Source organism: Thalia democratica, chromosome 9 (assembly GCF_965202585.1).
Source record: "Thalia democratica chromosome 9, ktThaDemo2.hap1.1, whole genome shotgun sequence".
In the NCBI taxonomy this organism is placed as follows: Eukaryota; Metazoa; Chordata; class Thaliacea; order Salpida; family Salpidae; genus Thalia; species Thalia democratica.
Window position 1 is genome coordinate 32,328,726 of NC_139173.1, and position 24,268 is coordinate 32,352,993.

The 24,268-nt window shown below is 26.6% G+C and overlaps 1 protein-coding gene across 1 annotated transcript; it reads right to left on the reverse strand.

Moving 5' to 3' along the window:
- Positions 1-4,369: 4,369 nt before the first annotated feature.
- LOC145844469 (presenilin-1-like) lies at positions 4,370-10,841 on the reverse strand. Its single transcript, XM_082951872.1, has 10 exons — positions 10,747-10,841; positions 10,052-10,092; positions 9,526-9,643; positions 8,980-9,153; positions 7,135-7,313; positions 6,482-6,628; positions 6,040-6,215; positions 5,374-5,510; positions 4,942-5,109; positions 4,370-4,663 (listed from the first exon to the last, which is right to left on the reverse strand). The coding sequence occupies exons 1-10, from the start codon at positions 10,821-10,823 to the stop codon at positions 4,603-4,605; spliced, it is 1,278 nt and encodes a 425-aa protein (XP_082807998.1). The 5' UTR covers positions 10,824-10,841; the 3' UTR covers positions 4,370-4,602.
- Positions 10,842-24,268: the final 13,427 nt, after the last annotated feature.

Genomic DNA, 24,268 nt, shown 5'->3' on the forward strand with positions numbered 1-24,268 from the left:
AATGATAGCTGCGTTGATGCTTTGTTAAAAGTAATTTATTATTTAGAAATCTACTTTTGTCTACTTAAGTCTTTGAAAATATAGTTTTAGGTTATATGCAAATGTAAAACAAACAAAAAAACTAACTTTGCTTTTTAAGATATAAAGCTTTTCCAAAAATTGAGTTTATACTATTTTGAAAGTTTAAGGACGCTATTTCAGCTTTAAAACATTCGCTATAACGAAGTATTTTTGGTTTGATATAAACATTTGTCTTATGGCAAACATTCAGTTCGTTTACCTTGAATAGTTGTTTTGGTGTTATTTTTTATACTAGTTTTTTCAGTGAATAAAAATATTTGTAAAATCTTCTTAAAACTGACAAACAAACAAATACAATTTTTTTTAATTCTTATAGTCTGATTATTTTTATACAATAAAAATATATAAACATACTAACTTCATTCATGTAATCTTATCTAAACTAACCGTCAAGACTAGATAGAGGACAATTGGTTGCTGAATTTTTCCTAGTTTGTAAGAAGCAAATCGAAAATTTATGGATTTGAAGTTTTTGTAGTATTGGTTAGATAAGGTTTTATTGAAAACCACATTCAAATTATCACTTTCAGCGATCGTGCACTTAAAATTTGATATATTTACTATCAGATATTATTTTTGCAGATTATTAAATCATACACCAAACCTAATTCGTCTTCATATATGCACATAAATTTATAACTTTTTGTTGTTTAATTTAGAACAAATTACAACGTAACAGTTTTACGATTTAAAAAACATAAATTGTAGCCATTTTAAATTTGTGACTAACTTGAAATGTGAGGTCTTTCATCTTAAGTTTTCTTTTTTCAACTTTGTTGTATTCAATAAGATCCAATTTAGCAGTAAATTTATAAATATGATAACACGAAATAGTAGCTGGCCAGTTAAAAGGAACTTCCCACTTTATGTAGTCATGGTCTTTGCAATCTTTAAAAATTAAAAACATACTTGAGAGTTTAACAAACATACCTATGCTACAAACTTGGTATCTTTTTAAAATTTGTGAGTTTAAAAACTGTAACTACTTTGTAACTTGTTTGAAATTAAAAAAATAAAGCTAGTTACCGTTTTCAAGCTTGCTTGTGTTTGAACACTCATCGAAGGCAAAAGAAAAGGACAGGTGAATTAGAATTATCAGGAAAAATTTCATTGCAACAAAATGTCCAATCAGTTTAAACTGTGTGTAGATGTATACTGTTTCAAGTTCTCTTTTTTGATGTTATTTTATTTACAAACATTTAGTTTATAGTTTGTACTTCATAAAAGTCTTGTATAACAGGTCTTTAAAAAATAACTTAGATAGGTTTAAGAAAAAACTTAATTTGGTCTAAATTGTTAATGGGCAACATATAGCCCGCGCGACGTACATTTTAGCTTAAAATTAAATTAATCTAATAAATAAAAAACTTAAATTTTAAATATTTTAAAGTTAGCTTTTAATTTGAACTTTATTACACATAAATACTTATTAAATGACTATTTCTTTTTTGTTATAGTTTCAAGGAGTATTATTTATTAAAGTAGCTTTTTTAAAATAATACAGCCCGCTTTATTTTGTCTACGAAGTCTGACCCGCAAAAGGTTTTTCTGTACTAAACCTGGCCCGCTGGCTCAAAAAGTTGAACAACCCTTAAAAAATCGACTTAATTAAATATTTAGAATGAAAACTAAAATGTTATTATAAATTGCTTGAAAGCTTGTTGTAGACATATAAGCTTTAAAAAGCAGTGTTTACAAACCTTTACCAAAGTAAAATAAAACTTTGAAAAAATCTAATTTATGAAAAGTGTTATTATCCGTACTTACATTATTGCTGATTTAAAATACATGAAAAGGTAAATTCATAACTTTATCTTTCTATGAAAAAAATTCGAAGACAAAAGTTTTTTAATTTTATCACCTACTTTTAAAAGTATTATAATCTATATATTTAAACAAGTATAAAAAAAACACAGAAAAACTTAGAAATAAAAGTTATAACAAAATCTAATACTTCTTTCTTTTGTTAAAGGTATTCAACTGTTTTTTGCATGTACTAAATCAATACAAACATACTGACAAAAGCAGGTTTCAACAAAAATAAGAATGATTACAATTTTAAATCTAACAGCTTGTCTTAACTTTTACTACATGCAGCTTTTTATCTGTAAACAAAAAGAAGATAGTTTTTAATTCTGCGAAAAAATACTACTGCATCAAAGTAGACAGCGCTACCAAACGGTGAAAATATACAGTAATCAAAAGTTGACTAGGTATCATTTAAATATTTGTAGTAAAAAAAAACTTCTAAAGTAAGTAAAAGATTTTTCTTGTTGTTAGTAACTATTGATCATAGAGTAAAGTTATTGGGGATACGTTCTAACAAACTTCAATTTTAAAAAGTAAAGCTTTTTTTCTTTATATAAAACAAAATTAATTTTAAAGTAAAAACTATGTTAAATAAGATAAAAGTATTGAAAAGCTTCTTTAAATGTGTATAACTAATAAAACTATACATAATACAAATTAAACATTGCACATAATATTTTTTTGTATCTATTCAAAATTTCATTGTTTTCACGTGAAAATTCAAGGTATTTTAAGGATTTGTTCAAAGTTCTATGCTTTCCAATTTTTTTTTCAAAAATTTCTTCTCAAATTCCAGATTTCTTGGCAACTATTACCTCGGGAACGGGTCAAAATTGCACGAAGAAAAAATTGCACGAGAACAAAGTTACACGAAGAAAAATTTGCGCCAAGGGTAAATTTTGCACGAGCTACATTTTTGCACGAGAATTAAAAAAAAATAGAAAAAAAAACCAACAGATAAACTAATAAAAAAACAAAATTTTGCACGCAGGGTAATTTTTTCACGAGTGTAAAAAAATTAAGTGAAAAAATAAACTTAAAAATATTACCGATCAAGGGTAAGAGATAACACAAAAAAAAAGTTACTGACCAAGGGTATGGGGTAACAGTGGTACTAAAATATATTAATAAACCTATAATACTAATATAAATATATTATAAATAAATTGATAAAAGTTTCACCCCGTGCAAAAGTGGCCCTTCGTGCATTTTGAAACCTACCTACCATCATTGCTTTATAGCTGGCAATTACAAAAAAGTTAAACTTTACTGGTATGTGTAGTTAAAATTTGTGTATAAATAAAGCTTTTTTTTCAATCTGTAAAAATTTTTGTATATATTTTTTATACTAGCTAAACTTTTAACTTCTGCCTTCCTTTAGTTTTCTAAATTATCTAACTAAACATATTTATTTTTATATACTAGGGGGAGTATATTTTAAAACGTGAACAGTAAAATATAAAGTTTAAATTAATATTCCATTTAAAAAGAGTGATTAATCTTATTTTGTTTATGGTTTACATTAAAAGAATTTATTTTATTTTGAAAAAGGGAATTTATAATAATAATTTTGTATGCATATTAATTCAATTACTGCTTTTTAGTTTTAGTGAAAATGTTTTGCAAAAATAAAAAGAAGAGTTACATTAACTAAATCATTGTTCTCGAAAACAAAAATCGGCCTGCGGGTCTAAACACCAAGAAAAAATGTATGGCCCGCAACGTACTTTTTAGCTAAAAACACAACTAATGCAGAAAACACTATTTTAACCAAGGATTATGAATGTGCTGTTTTCTGCTGGTAAGTAAACTACGATGCCCATTTTATCTTTATAATAGCACAAAACTGCTCTTATATGTATCTCTTATTTTCAAGTAAAATTTTTCAAAAATTTTATTTCCCGCAAAAGACTTTTTTCAGTAAATCTGGCCCGTTTCTCATAAAATACTGCGGACCTCTGTGTTAATTGGACAACAACTTCTTAAGCTCTGTTTTAGTTAAACATCTTGCAACTAAGGAGTATAAATTAGAAATTAATAATTTCATATTTAAACTTAAAGAGTAAAAAAAAATTTGTTACTATTCTAATTTATATTTTTTTCGTATGAAAAAAAATTGTAATAACAAATGCATCTTAGTTGTTTAACTACATTTACATTGTTAAACTACCAACTAAATGATTAATAGACCGGAAAAACGCAGTTTATTTTTTATTCAAATCAAATTGAAATACACTAACAGAAATTGTAGATAAAGTTTTAGAAAATAAAAAGTGCAGTTTATTCATGATGCAAAGAATTCTAAAAACGTGATACACACAACAGAAAAATGGAATAAAAACTACTGCGATATACATAAATAAATACAGTTAAAATTATCATACTTTACAAAAACATTTATTTAAAACAAGTTTTCGTTTTCTACCAGTGTAACTAGAAAAAATTTAAGACATTACAAAAAACTTTAAGTCTTTAAATAGTTTTAAAAAGCAGCTTATTTCAAAAAAGCTGGTGTTGTTTCAAAAGTAAAGTTTTCATACAACGTTGTGTACTATAAAAACTTGAAAAGTCATTCTTTAGTTTAAAAAACATTTCCACATAGTAAAATAATTTGCTTTTTTTATTCTAAAAAACTTTTGGTCAGAAATAAACTTATTGCACCAAAAATGCAAGAATCCATTAGAAATTTTACATTTTTTTTTGTTTTTTTAGCTACAGAAACACTTGGTTTGAGACAATTTCATCCATAAACGGACTGATTACATAATTTGCACTGCAAAAAACAAAAATGTATTTCAAAAAATTTTATATATTACTTATATTAAAACTGTTATTTATAAATGTTAAAAAGCTTTATATTTTTTAAACTTAGCATTGAATTTTAAGATACTTAAAATATTTCACTTAATGGAAAAAGTATTTAATTTATATCATTACTTGGTTATTTTCTTGGCAAACTTGGAAGCATTTAAGCTAAAAGCTACAGCCTCGATTATTTTCAAGATAAGTTTTTTTTTAAACACTCAACTTTAAAAATAAAAAGAAACCAACCTGAAATAAAAAATGAGGCCGAGGAATATTGAAATTGGCAATGCAGGCAGTGCTTTCTGAAAGATGGCTAACAGGACAAGTGTGAGACACAATCCGACCAATATGGCCACAGTGCAAGCCATTGTGGTTGTCAGGTCACCGGTTGCCGCCGCTTTTCCGACCAAGACGCTGTTTTTTAACAGGTTATTACATTTTATTCTATATTTAATAGGTAAAAAAATTCCTGGTTTGAAACTTTGTGCGATCTGACACACGTAAAAGTTGTTTGTATGAAATTGAGTTTATCCTTGGGAGAAAGACAAGGTAAAAATTTTGTTTGTTATAGTAAACTTATCAACAAATATAACAATATTTAAAATGTTCATGAATGTGTTCATATAGGAAGGATTAATTAAATTCAACTAATTTGGATATTTTTCACAAATTTCTCACCTGTAAAATATGAAATCACCCAATCCCAACTTCACTCCCTTGCTTTCTTTCTCCTCACCACCGGGTGGCGCGTTGACGTTTGTGACGTCACCGATCTGCTCTCTGGCGCGCTCACGCGACTCCTCGGTCGTGTGCAGCTGGGTGGGGAGAAAATTAAATGACTATTTGTTGTAGTTAAATACATAATGTGTTAAACATTTACTGCAGGAAATTCGTGAAGTTACTAAATAGTATATTTGATATTTAATAAGAATAATGAAAATTGAGGTCTGATAAACAAATTAAAATACACTGAACCCAGTCGCATCAAAAACTAAATACTAAAAAAATAGAACAACTAAATCTGACCATTTAGTCAAAATTCGTCATTCCGACAACAACATTGCACAATTCATTATTTTCAGTTTGCCATGTTAGGTAGAAATATAAGTTTTAAAACTTTATCAACATATAAAATAACTACTTTCCGACAAAGAGTGAGCATTAGATAGTAATACCAATTTTAATATTTAAGAACATAAACATTTTACAACAAATTATCTATTTGTATATATTACAACAAACATCTCCGAGCTTTAAATCAAACTTGTGATGTTAAATATAAATACTGGAAAAATCATTTTTAATTATTTACGTTATAAGTTATAAATATATATTTCAACAAACGTCTCTCTGCCGGTTTCTCTGTTGCCACTCCTCGTCAAAACCCCCGTCATCGTTTTCGTTCTGGGGATTTTCCCCAACTTGAGTATCTTCCGGGTACGCCATGGAGGAGTAGATCAGTGCGGGGAATATCGGCTCGTCTCTCTCCTGCGAAAGTTCCACCAACATGCGCAATGGTCCTGCGAACAAATGTGTTTTAACTTTTTTGATTTTTTTTTTATGAAAGGAAAAATTTATCAAATTTTTGTTTAAAATAGTCATTGCTCTGCAGATAGAAAAAAGCTTCAAAAATATCAACTGAACAATAAAACTTTTTATATATGAATATGCTAAACTGACTCATTTTTTCTGTCATAATAAAATAGACAGTTATACATCAAAGTATGATTTTAAAACAAATGCGAAATAATATTAAATAATTGTTTTAAAAATAACTCAAACTGACCACTGGGGCAGAGCACAGCGAATAAGTCGTAAATAGAAATGAAAGCGAGAATGAGCCATGCAGACCATTCAGGAAGGTATTTGATGAACGTGAGCGCCATCAGTGCTGAGACTATTATCAGGTAGGCTTGTTGCATTAACAGTGGTCCTGTTTTTAAGATAATTATTTGCATTAATATATTTGGTTTACTTGGTTAAATTAATGATTAAAAATTTGTTTTATTATGTTATAAACGTAGAGTAAGCTTTTAAAACTCGAAATACTCAATATTCAATATGCAAAATATTGATGATATGTAATAATAAATGGTCAAAAAGAAAGAAATTAAGTTAAAAATAAAAAAGCAATCTATCAAAGCACTCAGTTTATGAGATTTATTTTGTTTGGCTTGCTTTTTTTTTTGCTGTCTTACTATTTTTCAGAACCCATAGAACTGTGCTATTGAACTAACACAGCGAAACATCACCATTAGTACAAGTTGAGTGAAGATGTATAAAAATTTAGACATACCTAAAATACAATTCTAACTTTTCCAATGCATGCACATCATTCCTAAACTTACTAGCAACAGATAAAAAAATTAAAAATTTTTATGATAAAAAAGATACAATATTGTTTAATAACTTCATTCATAAAAGTATTTTCAAGTACACCTTTCCAGTGTATGCACATCATTCCGCACACCCCGAAGTTCCACAGGAAGATGGCCACGGTGATGTTGTCGCTAACAATGTTGTAAGTGGTCAGCAGCGTGTTCAGGTACAGGAACGTGAAGAGGAACAGGAGCATCAGCGACGACATGATCAGCCAACCGTGAATCACCTTGTACCACCTAGTGGATGAAAAATAATTAACTAAAATTTAAACTTAACAAAAAATGAAAGTGAAAAAACTTTTTGTTAAATTCAGCTATCCGTGAATAACCTTGTACCATCTAGTGGAAGAAAATTTGATGAAGTTTAATGAATTTATTTTGTTTTATCAAATAGTAAACAAATATTTAAAACTGCTGCTTGTAACATTTCAATACCGTCTGGTTGAGGAAAAACTTTGATAAAATATAGTTAAATTTACTTTAAACTACCTAGTGTATGAAAATTAATAAGATTTAGTTAATTTTAATTTGTACCGTTTGGTGGAGGAAAAATTAATGTAAATGAGTGTCAATAAGTTTTACTATATATTTTGTACATGTAAGGTTGCTAGGAACAACCTTGCAAATATCTTATAAAAATTATCACATTAGCTAAGAATTTATAGTTAATATTTTAGGCTTTTATTTTAATCTAATGAAAAATAAATTAATTACTAATTGTTTTTTTAGAAAGAAGCATATAAAATCCGTGGATCACTTTGTACCATATGGTGAAGGAAAATTTGATAAGATTTGTTTAAATTTACTTTGTAATATCTAGTGGAGCGAAAGCAAAAATAAAATAACTTGATTCTCAAAAGTTTTATTAGTTTTTGCATATTAAGTTAAAAGATCAAATATTGTAGAAACTTCTTAAAAATATTTGAAAAAGTACTTTGAAAAAACTAGATAGTTAAAATTTAGTAAACAAATACTTATAAAAATATTTTAAATAAAACAGCACTGCTTATAATCTTAGATAATGCATACACTGTAACAGTAGAACAATAAACTAACAGTTAAGTAATTATCAACAATGGCATATATTTGGCTGCTTACTTACTTATGTACTCTAAAAATTATTTACAATAAACCATTATTTAACAACTTATATGTTTTACATTATAATCAAATTGATACTACTTTTTTTCTTTTTATGCTTGCAATTCTAAAGTTAATGCTATTTGATAGTTTTGACATTTATTAATTTCAACTTTGACATTTAAATAACAAAACTTTTACCAACAATGAAAGTACTTTAAAAATCAATTTATAAATATGCTTGTTATGTGTAATTATCAGCAAACCATCTAGTAAATATATACATTTCTAAAATATAGATAGCATATTGTTTTGTTCATATTAGATTTAAACAATGCTAAATACTAAAAGATAAAATGGAAAACATTATATGTAGAGATAAATGTATATAAAGAATGTCATAGTGATTGTTAACCAACAAGTGATAAATTGTATAATAATATTCAGCCATTGTTTACTGATATACTACAAGTGTTTAACTGTTAATACAGTTCATTAGTTTTTTTAAACCGCTTAATACATTACTACAGTATCTGATGAATAGTATCAATAATTGTAATATAATTGCAAATAAATCAATAAACATCAGCTACATATTGTTGAGATTATACTATATACGAAAAGTACTATAAGCAGAATATATAGAAACTATTGCAAATATTACAATGCTTACAAAACACTACAAGCTTTACTTATAAAGACATATATTTTAATTATTAATTTTAATCACTTTATAAATAAATAAATATATATATCATATAAATAAATATATATATATACTATGATTAAAGAGTTCTTGCAAAATATTTTAATCAATACCAACCTGTATTTGTAGAGACAAACCAGCAGCACTGTCATCACCAATATAACCGAAATCATGATTATTGCATTCAACAAGGTTTCCCAAGCAACCTGACCGTTAGAGGCGCCAGCTGTGTGAAATGGGGTGTACACCAAGTAGTTGCCGTCCGACTGGTCAGTGTAGAATGAAACTGACCTGTGAAATTATATGATTTGTGGTGGATTTTTTGAAAAACTATTAAGTTTTGTGACTGTAATTACTTACTTTTTACATTCGAAACAACCAACACTTTTATGTGGGTGGGCTAAACACCTTACTATGTACGGTTATACATTTAACTGTTTTGTTGATTACTATTAAATTGAGATGAAATTGAATCTAAGATATGAAAACAGGCAAAATGCTTGATAACTTTATATTCGAAAAACAACTAAAATTAAGTTTTGTTACATCAGTTGGATAACAATTTTATTTCTTAAAAATGTTTAACAAACGACTGAAGTAAAAAAAAATGCAAAATATAATTAAATTCAAATAGTGAAAGTAGAGTATACTAAATAAACACACATGACAGTTGCCACAACTACAAGCATGCAGATTGTGACGGGAACAAATAATTTGATGACTGTTTCAGCTCCGTATCCAGGCTCAGACTCCTCATCTTCTCCATTCACTTCCCTCACTTCTGTTTATATCATTTGTAAAACATTACCTTGCAGAAGTAGAATGATATATTATCAACACAACAATGTGACTGGACTACTTTGATGATTTTAAGATGTTACTTAATGATTGTGTATTTATAAATACAGTCTTACTTTTGTTTTAAACACTTATAAATGAATGACTTTTGAATGTAAATAAACAAAATATTGTCATAACTATTTATTTTAAAATATATACACTAACCATTGGTTTTTAAGAAAACTTTTTGTTATTCATTTTCAATATGTTTTTAAATTATAAAAAACTCACCCCTCATTTAACAAATAACTTATTGATTGCGTATTTTTTTTAAATGTTGCATAAAAAATTTAATCAGACACATGCAATCTTTTTAACAACCTTTTTATTAACATTTTTAAATACTTACCTGGTGATTCCCTATTTCTTAACTGCTGCTGGCTTTCACTCCTACAAAACGTTAACAGGTCATTTAATATAATAAAGAGCATAAACAAATGTTTAAATTATTAATTTTTTACAAAAGTGGTTAATTCTAAAACTATTTACTTTAAAAATGTTACTAAGTATAATCAGAATCGATGAAATGTACTTGAATTAAAAAATAATAATAAGGAAAGTAAGTTTCAATTAGAGTTCAACTAACTGATTGAATTAAAGAGAAATACAAATATTTAAACGGAACATAAACAGGAAGCCTTTTTTTCATACTTTATAAGAGTCCTTAAATAATTTAAAAATAGCCTTATTAAAAAAATTTTTAAGTTTTATAATTTTGATGTCTTTACCTTATACATAGATTTTTACTTTAAACATTATGATAAAATTTTATTATCTTACTGCTCAATTTTTATTATAAGTATGTATTTTTAATCTACAATTTGAATTTAATATTTTAGTGCTTTCAAGTTAAGATTTTCATAATAGAATATTTAAAAATTATTGTTTAAATGTATTCTTTTTATATTAAAACATATAAAGTTTTACAACTGAAATACATCTTCAGACAAATTCACTTAGTTTGATTACCTTCTTATCTTGTACAATTTTTTTATACTAACTACCACTTTATTATTTTTATTTTTATTTATTGTTTAAACTAACAATGGAGGTCTTGAAGGAGAATTTTCTTCAGTTTGAAGAAGGGAAGTCATTTCGTCCTCACTTGAACTTATAGACATATATTTAAATTTATTAAAAACCTTTGAGTAACTATGTTTTTTGGTCCTATTGATAATTGATAAAAACCTCAACAAAGCTAAGTTTGTTGATTTTATTGATAAATGTTAAAACTTTTTACAAAACCAAATTTGTCAGTTTTATTGATAATTAGTAAATTTGACCTCAGTTTAAAAGAAAGTTCAAGTTCTTCAAGTGTGAGGAAATGAGTGTATAATAAACACCTTTACTGACTTTTTCTTAAACTTTCTGACATGTTTTTGACTTTTTTACCACTTAAAAGACCACGATGTAAATTTTAAATTTATAGTGTTTTTAATTAAGCTTATACTTAAGGACTGAAGTATATTTTTATATTTAAAGACATGTACACTTTTATTTATTACATTTATTCAAAATGTGCTTAAAACAACCTAGGTTGGCCTAAAACTTGGTTAAACAAGCTGAGTTAGCCAACATTATATGCTTATTTCAATGTCCATTAGAGTGCAACCAATATACTGCAACCTTTGAGTTTTCAGCAATTTTTTTTTGCAATTAGCAAATACCACAAAAACAACATGTGCAAAATTTTAGATGATTTGAAGATACTTTCACCTTTGCAGAATTAAATTTTCTGAAAATCCCCGCAATGCAAGTTGTATTGACCCAAAAAAGATTTACCTTATAGTTTTTAGTTAAAAGTTTTTTTTTACATGTGCCAATTATCACCAAAACACATTTTGCACAATTTTAGACAATTTAAAGAAAGTTTTAAGGAGGCACTTCTTATTTTTTTGAAAAAAACTAGAAATCCAAGAAGACTTACTTTAAGCAATTAAAATTACATAGAATCAAGAAGTCACATTATGAAACTCTCTTTAAATTGTCTTAAATTGTCTACAATGTGTTTTTGTGATAAATGCTAAATGTAAAAAAATTTGCAGCTCAAAACTTTAAGGTTGCATTTTTGGGGTCCTATACAGTTTGCATTGGGGCGGTTTTCAGAAAATCGAATTCCTCCAAGATGAAAGCTTCTTCAAATCATCAAAAACAATGCATATAATGTTTGCCAAGTGTAAAAACAAAATTATCTAAAAACTCAAAGGTTGTCATACTTATGAGGACCTTAACTTTTTTTGTTGATTTTTATTACAGTTTATATTTACTGGTATGACATTTAAGTACTAGATTGATGACTTGAAACTTCTTGTAATAAAACAAACAGCAGAAATTAGTCTCTCACCTTCAACAGCAAATGAAGTGCAAAATTCAAGCAAACAGGTTTTATCTTAATTTTAAAGTCTGCTCCTTTCTAATGGTTAACACTAAAATATTCAAAAATAAACACAACATTTTAAATTGAAAAACATTAAATTAATCATTTGAAAAGCAGTCAAGCTTTAAATCTGTACATTTAAAACCACTAAGTGTGGAAATATCCTGAAGCAAGTGTTGTTTTCACTGATGATTCAGTTAAAAGCACAAACAAAACAAATACATGACAACTCCACAACTAACATTTTTTTAAAAACATAATGTATGACTTGGAAGTATTTTATACAATTTTATGAACATTAAAAGATGTTTTATCATTAAGATTTGAAAAACTTAAGCGTTTTTGACTTACTGAATTGTTTTATTTTCTTTTCAACATTATTTATGAATTCTTTTTGTTGTTGGAGAGTTTTTTTGCTGCTGTATGTAATTTATTGCATGTAAGGTGCAACAATATCCAGGCTGCTGTCTAGGCACAAAAATACGACCAACAAGCTGCATCCCAAAACTTAATTTCTTGTAATTTCAGGTGTATTATAATTTTTTTTTTAATTGAGTGTGGCCTGATGGCGTAGGGGTCTTAATGATGGCTTTAAAAGCTCTTGAGCTTAATGTTGCAAGATCAAAACCTATGGCCTACACATATATTTAAAAAAAAAGTTGATTACTTTTTCAAAATATTCTTAAGTAATAAATTTTAATACTTAGTTTGCATTCTCCAATAACTTTTATTAAGTCTTATTTTCATTCCAGTTGTATGTGTCTATATTTCATAATCATGTTATAAAAACTTAGCTTTGGTTGAATGAGCATGTAGATTATTATAAATTGTAAAGGTATTTATTTCAACATAAATATATTCTTCTGTTGTATTTATTCATAAACTTTTACACATTTTTGTTTTTTTCATCACAATGTTAACTTACACAATATATTTTCATTACAGGTACTTTTGTTGGGTTAGTGGATTCATCAATTTTTTAATTGCTTGAGTGATTACAAGCTACTAACCATTCAACCTTCAAAACACTTACTTACGTTTGGTACTTAAGCTAAAATGAGGAAAACCAAAACTTATTTAAAAAGGTTTTATAAATCCTTTTATTTTAAAAAACAAAGACTTTCACACATATATCTTAATTTGTTTTAATTTGAATAAATAATTGCAAAAATATATAAACTGGACAACAAGTATATTAACTCAAATTTTAAAATTTATCGTCAAAACAATGTTTCACTCGTTTGAAATAAATCAATAATTCAGCTATCATATTTTGATGTAATTATAAGTTTTGCTTAAAAAACCTGATAATGTTATAAATTTGTGGTTACTTTTATGGGTTTTAATATTTTAGTTATTGTTTAAGTTTTTAATTGTTACGTCACTATTAAAATAAGCTACATTAAATTCAACTCAATTTTAAGCTCACTTTATTAATAAAACTTTTGCTTAAAGAACGTTTGCTCTGTAAGTTAACTAGAAGAAAAAAGAAAGCTACATACAGCTTTTATTATTATCATTATTGTTTTTAAACTGATTTAAAAACTTAACTAAAATTCAAAATTCACCTAAATCTCAATCTTAACATTAAAATATGATTTATTTAGTTTCTTAAGTAAAATTTTGAGTAAAAAATTGGTTTTATTTCAATTTAATTGTTTTAAAGCTATTTTCCATGACTGTCACATATCTTTTTTTAGATTTATTTAAGCACTGACGAGATCTTTGACCGAAATTTAGTTTGTTAAATAAATTTTTGAAGGAATAAATTCATTATTTCTCCTCCAGTAGTTGAGATATCTTTATTTGTTTTCTTAAAACCAACACATGTAAAATTTTAGTTATTGTAAATTTACGTTTTAATTTAAACATTTCATGACTGAAAACCTTACACACTATTATTATATTAATATACTTTTATAATATATCTTTTATATAATATTTTATATGTTTTTTTTCTCACTCTTAGATCTTCATGTAGTAGTAATTAGAAAAACGAGCGTGAACTTGGCTTGAATGGCTTTTTTTGTAATTTTTCTTTAACCAAACTTTAAAACTAATTATTTTTAATTTCTTTAATGCTAAATTGGAACTTTTTTTTATTCTAAACAACGTTCTTTTGCTTAGCTTTTCACATTAACTATCATCGAATTGGGGTTTTACTTTTGTAGAATATATGACCCTTTAAGTTTTACCTAAATTCTTAACATTTGATTGAGAAATCCCTCAAATTACGTAAACAAGAAAATTAGGTAAAATTTGTATGGGTCATATATTTTAAAAATAATGACAAGTTAGAAAAAAATATAATAACTTTATAAAAACTAATTGTACAAGTCTGTTAAAAATAAAACTTATTAAAAAAATAATTTAGTTTTGCTTATTAAACCATGTAAAAAAAAAAAACAAAACCGTGCAAATTTGGAACTTTTCTGAAAAATTTATTTAAGCATATGTTATAAAAAAGAAATTTTTGAAAGAAAAAAATTAAGAACGTCATAAAACTCTATTTAATAAGTATTTAATAATAAAACATTTAAAAAAAAAATTTGGGAGAAAAACGTTGCAAAGTGATAAAAATATTTTAAAGGGGCCCAACTACAAAGGTAAAACCCTAATTCGATGAAAAATAATTGTGAAAAGCTAAGCAAAAAAAAAAAAAAACGCTCTTTAGAATAAAAAAAAGTTCTAAGTTAGCATTAAAGAAATTGGAAAAAATTGGTTTTAAAGTTTGGTAAAAAAAATTACAAAAAAGGCCATTCAAGCCAAGCTCACGCTCGTACCAGAAACTTAGTTTTAAAATAAAAAAGTTAAGCTGCTATGTTTCTAAACGTTATGTTTACTAGCTGCTGTGCTCTGAAAGCACACAAGCTAATATTTTAAGATTCTCAAACTTGTAAACGACAACTATGTTGCAAAGTGTAGAGACAATTTAAATTTTAAAACAGATGTTAAGGTCTTCTTATTTAGCTATCGTCCGAAATGGAGTTATAATAAGAATTTATGCCACTAATAAAAGGCGGATTTCCATGTAAAAATTTCCAGTTTGTGGCGTGCTTTTTAATTTTTAAACAAATTATGTAAAATAATTTTAAAGCTTACCGAGATCTTGTTTGCATGTAAGTAAATTGTGCTCTTTATTTTATTATTGAAGTTTATAACTTCTTTTGCCAGCAAAGTACTTTTTTCATTAGTTTTGGCTCGTTTATCATAATTGCCTAGCCTACCCTTACCTTAAAGAAAGGTAAAATACATAATAAAGCCGATATTGTTAGCTGAAGCTATTATAAATTATAGTTTTAAATTACGAAGAGATAGTTTAAGGTTTTTTATTTGATGTTACCTTACCTAACGAAAATATAAATGTTGTGTACTAAAAACTATATTAATAAAAACGTTTTTAGTTTTTACCTTATTAAGTCATGGTGCTTGTTAACAATTTTTGCGGCTTTAATTTAAGTAGTAATTAATAAATTTTAATTTTTTTAAAAACTATTAAACTAAAACATGTATAAAGTAAATGTTAACGTAAAGTGTAAGTTGCAAAAAATTTAAATAGATTGATTCAACTGACTCATATAGTAAATTACTATATTTTGTTGGGAAACACTAAAGTATCTAGAACTTTCTTTTCTCCTGAAGTATGCAGATGAAAACTTGACAGGATAAAGTAAAGCTTTTGCTTATAAAGTTACTACAAATAGAAGAACCTACCAAAAGTGAGATGTTAGTTTGAACTAAGTACAAAATATCAGATATGTTACCAACTATGAAGTAAAATTCTTTCTTTACTCTGGGTGTTCACTCTACTCAAATAATTATATGACTATCATTTTAGCACAGGTATCAATACATTTTGAGGTACTATTGATACATATAAATTATTTTTTTAACAATATTTATCTGCTTAGTTAGCACTTTTTGTGTTTTCACCATTTGTTGTGTAATGACTAATATATGTTACAACCCCATTGCCTGTATATATGAGTTCAAAGATGTATATCTTTTTTTGGTAAATAAACTATAGTCCAAAGCAAAGATGCCACACACTTAGGCCAAAACAGGTTAGTTTAAATCTTTTGCAGGTTAATTGAAACTTCAGGCTGACTCATGCTTATTGTTTTTATTTTCCTTAATATAATGTTTTTTTTTAATATTATCTTTTTGTAACTTCATATACTTTAAGATTTTTATTTCAAACAATGCTTCACTCAAAAAAGAGATCATAAGTTAATGATAAAATCTAGAAAAATATGGTAAACAATAAGAAGACATTAGGCTGAACTTAAATTTAATATTTTGTTGTTATTGTAACTTTCAAAGATTTCACAAAATTTATTAACAGTAAATTTGTTAGATACTGGCACAATATTTTTTAAAACTTGTTTTACTAACTGATAGCTAAACAAACTGAATCAGGATGTACTTTTGACACTCAGACTGGCTTTTTCTTCAAACAGTGACAAGCTTGATAAAATAACAATAAGTACCATTCAGCATCAAAACTTGGACAAAATAGTTATTTTTACTTTCATTGAATTTTTATTATAATCTATAATACAATACTAATATTATTTCATTTTAACACTATCATTTCATTTCAACAACTGTTAAGTTTTGTCACAGTTATTTAACTAAATTTTACTATATGACGTGTAACTTAACTGAAAAAAAGAGAAATTATAAACTAACTAAACATAAAAACTTGTCACTCTTTGAAGCATAAAAAAAAGCTAGCCTAAGAGACCATAAACTGAACTGATTCATTATATTATTGAGTTTATTTTAAAACTTAATGGATTTATTCTTAGTGTAGCATACACTTGGCATAGCAAACTCTTTAAAAACAGCATGATAAAAGTTTAGAAACTCTAAAAGTTCTAAAAAGTATCCCTATAAACTCCTATTAGAAGTAAGTAGAGAATAAAAATGAACAGTAGCTTAAGTAAGTGGTTCAATAACCTTCAAAAATCTGGGAAAATTAGATAAATGTAAGAAAGTACTGTCCTCACCCTACTGTTAAATTCATATATGATAGCTTTATAATTAATTTTATTTTAGGGTTGTTAAAATACTTAGAAACCTGGATATACCTGAAATTTGACAATATAGACAAAAAAACTTGTAAGTTTAAACAATCTTTATTTATAAAAAACCAAACTTTGACTAGATAAAAAACTTTATCAGATACAAAAGGTTTTTTCTGTATTGTTAATTTGTTATTAAATTATAGAACTCATTTAAAGTGGCATCACAGCATCTTTTCAATACTCATATACCAAGTAAGATCTTGAATTAATTTTATACTGAAAATAAACTTAAAAGCTTGTACAATCAAAATCTAGAAAAAATTAAGGAAACCTGGAAAGTTTTTTCAAAAAATCTTTGGCAAACCTTTTATTATAAATATAAACTTGGTAAATTTTGTAAACTTTAAAATCTAATAAAAAATATAGTGAATACAGATTCAGCTAAAAACATTTTATTAAAAAAAACTACAATTCTATCAACAAAAATGTTTTCTAACCAAAAAAATTCTTTCAATTCTTGATTTTTCTTTTCAAACCTTGGATTAAAAAATATATATTCGAAATCTGTAAAATTAAATATTTAGGCATTTTCTTAAATTTTTCATGAATTTTCCTTATTTCAAGGTGCCCACAAAACCTGGAATTTACAATTTTTTTATATGTTAAATAAAAAAGTTTTGATTTGACATGAAAAATCTATCATGTAAATGAAAAAGTTTTGTCATCAAAATAATTTTTTTATTTAGAAAACACATTTGAACTATTTTTTCAATATTTTTATACTATTTAAAACAGTTTTTCACCTTTAAGATAATTTTGAACTGAAAATAAATCCAAAAATGTGTACTTTTATAAGCCTGGAAGAAATTCAGACAACCTGGAAGAAGTTTCTCAAAAACTAGTGGCCACCTTATTATTTGATAAACAAAATACTTTTTATTAAAATTTCTAATACTAGTTAGTTATTAGATAACTACATTTTATATTACTACAATGTACCTATAAAACCATACTACCTTAAATATTTTTTGCAACAAAATGACTATGATAAGTTCTGGACAAATTTGTAATAATCTTAAATTTCGTTGAATCTCCTTTTATTTGATATTTATATAAAGTCTTAGACTTTATAAAACACCTTTTAAAACTTTGACTGTTTGATAAAAGCAGATAAATACATTTTCTCACATTAATTTGTGTGTATATAAACTGTTTAGATTAATATTTTTCTAAAATTAAAAAATTTTTTGTACTAAAAATGCTAACTTTTCAATTAGAAAAAAAAGAGGATTAGTATCACATTACTGTGATAACTGCTTTCTTACATTTGTTATCTGGAATATACAGAAGGTGAACACAAATATTAGTAAACTTAGAGCTACAATGAAAAATTACTGTTAAAATTTGTGTTAGTTAAAAAAAAATGCAGTATCTATTTGAAGTTATTTTACCAATGAGGCATGTCCATCATCAACGTACTGAAATGTTGTAACAAAAAATGCATTAAAAATAACATAAAAATAAACTCTTTAATGATATTAGTAATATAAGAAACATAAAGTATTCCAATAGTAAAGATGATTTTGTTATCCATACCATTTATAGAACTAAGGTTATTTTACCATGTTTATTTACCCCATTATATTATATTAAGCCCATACAAAAAAGTGTGAAATTTTACTAGAGTGAGTAACTTGATCACCATATAAATGATGTGTGGTCACCTTGTTCTACCTTCTATAACAGGAAAAATCGAGATAAAAACTCTTTAAGTCAAGTTTTTTTAAGTTCTTAATGTTATTTAAATTTTAAAATAATGAAATACTTATTAAAATTGTAATAAATTCAATTTTGTAGTTAATATAAACAGTTGAAAATTTCTGAAATGAATACAATTTGTGTTTTAATTAGTAGCTTTTACTGAACTTGGGATACATATTGAACCACAAGACATTTCTACATCTAAAAAATGCAGTTAAAATTTTGTACAATAGATTAAATTTAAATTATTTTATGATTTTATTTTCAAAACAGTGTTTCATTCAAAAAAAGAGATCATCAGTTAGTAATAAAACTGAAAACAGTATGGTAAACATTTAAGAAGACATAAGACTTAACTTATAAAACTGTCAATAAGGTTTGAAAACAAAAAATTTAATTAAAAACGGAAGTAACTAGTAATTCAGCAAAAGAATTTTTATTATGTTAGATTAATTTAAAAAATGTTTTATTTTTATTATTACAAACAACTGATCGATATAAAACTTTAGTATACTTAAGTATGATATAAACATTTTGACTTGGTTCGTATTAATTTCATCAGTTTTATTATTATAAAAATTGTCTGAGCTGGTGCCTTTTTAATCTTTAAAATAAACAGGGTGGTCACTAAACCTGGTATTTTTGAAAAAAAACCTAGAATTTAATAATTTTTACATCTTAAGTAGTATTTTTCAATTTGGTACAAAAAATCTATCATATTTATAATTTTTTTGTCATCATTAAAAATATTTTCATAAAAAAATATTTAAAGTAATTTACAGTATCTTTTGAATGTTGTATACTATTCAACACATTTTTTTTACCTTAGACTCAATTTTAAACCAAAAAAAGACCCAAAAACGTGTATACCTTAAAAAATCTGGAAGAAATTTTCCAAAAAACCAGTGGCCACCCTGAATATACCTTGAGTATTTAATTTTTACATGAACATTGTTCTAGTTGTTTGACATCGTTTGGAAACTTGTTGCCAGCCATGCAAAAAAAAACCAACTGGATGGGAGCTGCTGCTGCATGTTTTATGTATACTTTGGTCGTTAAATACATTTGTTGTTTAATATTCTTAAAAACTTTATAACTAGTTTTATCTAATGAAGTTTTATTAGGTCTTATTTAAAACCATGTCAACGTTCCAAATGCGAATTTATCACGTCAAAGCCGAGGATCTTTTCTACTTGATCCCGCACAAAGGCATGAAAGATTTCAAACGAGTTTCCAGCAGAATAGACATTTGTTGGGTTGAATCTTTAAGTAATAAACTGGAAGGAGAGTTGGAAAATATTTTGGAAATTTTTCACTCTTTGTTGACGAGTAATAGTGAATTGGAGGAAATGTTCAGATCAGCATGGAAAACTGTTTTTTCATCTTACGCTTGTTCACTTCACAGTAAGGAAATTAAAGAACTACCAAACGGAAAAGTAACTTTCATTGAGAAAAAAAGACTTTTGTTTTTGAAGTATGTGATGTTGGAAGAACGCCGAGCACTACTTGACGACATGAAAAAAGCTGCGAAAGTTCAACCAAGCATTTCGAAGTGGCGGGTCATTGACGAGCTATCACAGCTCCCAAAGTTTTTGAAGCAGTTTGAGCTTAGCAAAAGCTTTCAAGAGATGGAAAGGAAAGCGTTGAAAATGTGTGTAAACAGCAGATCCTTAGAAATACCTCAAAATTATTGGGTCGTTGTAGACGTTTGGACAAAGTACAAATCGCGATTAAACAACCTGGAGTCTGCATACTATGACGTTTTCGAATTGCTCAATGACTCGAAGCTTTATCGCAAAAAGGCAAAAGTTCTTTATGATTTCGTCGACTTGAAGTACAAGGCTGATAAAGTATTTTTGAACAACGAAGAAATTAATGAGCTAACTGTTAAAGGTTTTGCTGCGATAAAACTAGTAATTAAGATGCAAAACAGCATAACGGAATGCAAAGGTGTGTGTGATGGCCTGATTCATTTCTACAAAATTTTTTCGAAAATCTCAAGCAATGAAAGTAAGAACTGAAACAATGTATTGTTATGTTAAGAATATAATTTTAAGTATAAGCAATATAGGAATGAGTTAGGTTCGTATAAAAACAGATCTTAAAATTTTACTGTAAATTTAAGTCTGTTTTGTTATTGTTACCACAGTTTTAATTTATTTACTTTAACATTTTAAAAGCATAAATATATAATATAAAGCTGTAAATGATACTTAATAAAATCATAATTTTAAACTTAACTAGACCAGTGTTAATGTTTTATTATATCAACGAGAGTAAAATATGAATATGTTATTAGTATAAAATTCATTACTTTTCTTTAGACATTTCATTCTTTTTTCATTTTTGAAAATAGATAAGACATGATATTCCATTACTTTGTCAACTAAAATTCTTGATATTTGATATCATCGTGTACTATTTTTTTGAAGTCAACTTATTTTATTTCAGTACTTTGTAAAACTGATTAATTTAAGTATTTAAATAACATATAATATCGTAGTAAATGTTTAAAAGATATAGGTTAGTATTTGTCAAAAAATTTCTCAACGTTTGACAGAAAAAAAAAAGTTTTTTTTAATAAATTGAATTTTGGTTACTTTAAAATTCCAAAGGTTATAAAAACAATGTTAAAAGTAGTTTCAAATTCAGGTTGAAAAATTGTTATTGTATAAATGTACTGTACAAATACCATTTTAGTTTTATAAACGTTAATTTTAAATGATAACACCAAAGTAAATTTATTAACGCTATTGTACAAAAAATTTTTTAAGATAACAGTTCTAGTTTCTAAAATTTCATCGGTGTAACACCTTTTCAGCTTCTTTATAATTATGTCATCTTTGCCATCATTTAAAGTACACTATGTGAAAGCAGAGAACCTTTTTTGCTTAGTCCCTCACAAAGGGGTGAAGGACCTTGATAAACTCTCTATAAACTCTTATGACACATTAGACTTTGTTACGTTACAATCTGTACAAAATAAATGTTTCAATGAATACAATTATTTCATCTTATCTTTTGGTGCTTTAGTGAAAAGTAATCTTAAACAAAAGAATGATTTTCAGTTTGGTACAATCACTGAACTTTGGAGAAAAATGTCTTCGTCTTTCTTGTATTCGCTCTATAGGAAAGAACTATCTAATTTAGAAAATAAAATGTTTAAAAATAACGAAGAGATGAAATTTTACACGCCGAGAGAAGTAATTGATTTCAAAAGGGTTTCGTTTTTGTCGTATATTTTGAACAAAAAATTACGAGCACTAGTCGATGATTTAAAACAAATCGCCAAAGTCAAGCCTTCAGTCGCGAGAGGGGAAATACCGGAAAGGTTATCTGACCTATCCGAGTACCTGAAGCGGTTTGAGTTTAGCGAGAAGTTTGAAAAAATGGAAAGAAAAGCAATGGGAATCCGTGGGACGAAATGTGGAGTCTTGCTTCTAGACCAGTTCATTACTTTAAAAACTGTATACAAAACTTACAGCTCGCAGCTGACGAAGCTCATCGACGTGTTTTTTGACGTTTTCGAGCTGCTGAAAAACCTGCCTGTTTTCGTTGAGAAGAAAAAAATCCTCTACGAGTTGCTAGATCTACGTTGCGACGCCTACCGAGCGGAAATGACTGCGCTTAAGACGGACGAGCAGCTTGAAACCGTGGACCTGAGGAGGATTGGTTGCGGGGTGCTGATGCAAGTTGGTGTTGCAGTTTGCAAAAAGTACCGCGGTGAGCTGCTGCATTTCTACGAAACGTTTGCGAGAATGGCCGACAACCAGTTGTTTTGTCACTCTCAGACTATCAATATCTAGGAAGTGAAACTAAATTGATTTCTAAATAACTATAGTTTTGCATTGTCAGCTTCTTTCATTTAGTTTTTTATTGGTATTTTAGTTAGCACTATGTTTGTTATAAGTAAGTAGTCTGTTACGGGTATATATAAAATAATCATGAATTATTAAGCTGTATATATGGTTGATTAAGAATAATGCTTTAAATTAAAGAGTGCCAAAAGTAATTTTGCTTAAACTAACTAGTGCTTTTTCGTTTCAACAAGGTAAATTAAGATAAATATGTTTGTATTATGATCAGACGTTCATTAGTCTTTCTTTATCTATTTCGTTATCTTCTTTTTAATAAAAAATGTAGCTAGTATTTATTATTGTTTCACAGTAAAATGTAACGGTGGTGCTAGAGTTTGTTATTAGTTTAAAGTTATTTGGTTACATCTTAATTCATTTCAGTAACAGCTAGAGCAGTTAACTTAATTTTAACCTAGGGTGATAATTTAAGTTACAAACTGATTAGTTTTTATTAACAGCGTAACTTATACCTGTAAACAAAAGTTGAGAACAAATTTAAGTTGTTGTTTAGATGTGCTAATAGTTTGAGGTTAAGTTTTAAAATTTAAATTTTGTTGATTTAAGTGATTAAGTTGATAGCTATATTTTATACTTCCTAGGTACAAATACTATTTACTTAGTATTTTTAAAATTGAAACTATAAAACCTTAGTTTTCGAAAACTTTAGTCTTTTTACTTTACAAAGTTACAATTTGCCACAGTTTGAGTTATTAAAAAAATATTAAATTGATATATTTTATAGCATCTAATATTTTCTTTTAATTTTCCATATATGTATTTGGGTAACTTATTATTTAACTTTGTTTTATTCGCTAGATACCAGTAGTTTTGCCAAATTTTTCTAAAAACACGATATTTCGAAAAATATATATTGTTAAACTTTACATTTTTTACGCGACTAGTTTTACTTTAATTATAATAGTCAATACATATCAACAATAAAATTTTTATTAATATATGAAAAGAAAATTAGTGGTTTAGATTAAACAAAATACATATGTGACTATGGATCAGAGCTTGTCAAGTTAAATCAGGGATCGGCAAGCAGTTGGTAGTCGCCAGTGAAATTAGAAAAATAAAAAAATTGCGGAATGTATTTACAGTTTTTGCTTTACATTTAAACATAAGAATGTATAGTGTACACGTAAAACCTTTTTTTTACTCTACAGTTTGAATGCTTAGTGTAACTTCAAATTCTTAATTTACGGGCGACATTTACGTGCTTGCAGGTAGCTTTTTCCAGGGTTGTCAAAAAACCTGAAATTAGAAAATTTAGGCGAAAAACCTGTAATTTCGAACAAAATCTGGAATTTAAAATAACATGTAAAAAAATGGAACTTTGATAAGATAAGAAAAGCTTTTGTAAAAGTAGTTTTGTATCATTAAAAAATTTTGCTAAAAGATACATCAAAAAATTTTTTTAATGTTGTTATACCATGGAAATGTTTAAATGTAAATACTATATAAAATTTACAGCTTCCAATGTTTTAAGATTTTATTTTCAAATCAATGTTTCACACAAAAAAGAAAGATCATCAGTG

Excerpts from the sequence above, each read along its gene's own strand:
- LOC145844469 (XM_082951872.1), bottom strand. The coding sequence starts at position 10,823 with ATGTCTATAAGTTCAAGTGAGGACGAAATGACTTCCCTTCTTCAAACT. Across the intron at positions 6,629-7,134 it reads GATGTGCATACACTGGAAAG|GACCACTGTTAATGCAACAA; the intron begins GTGTACTTGAAA and ends TCTTAAAAACAG. Across the intron at positions 6,216-6,481 it reads CGCTGTGCTCTGCCCCAGTG|GACCATTGCGCATGTTGGTG; the intron begins GTCAGTTTGAGT and ends ATTTGTTCGCAG.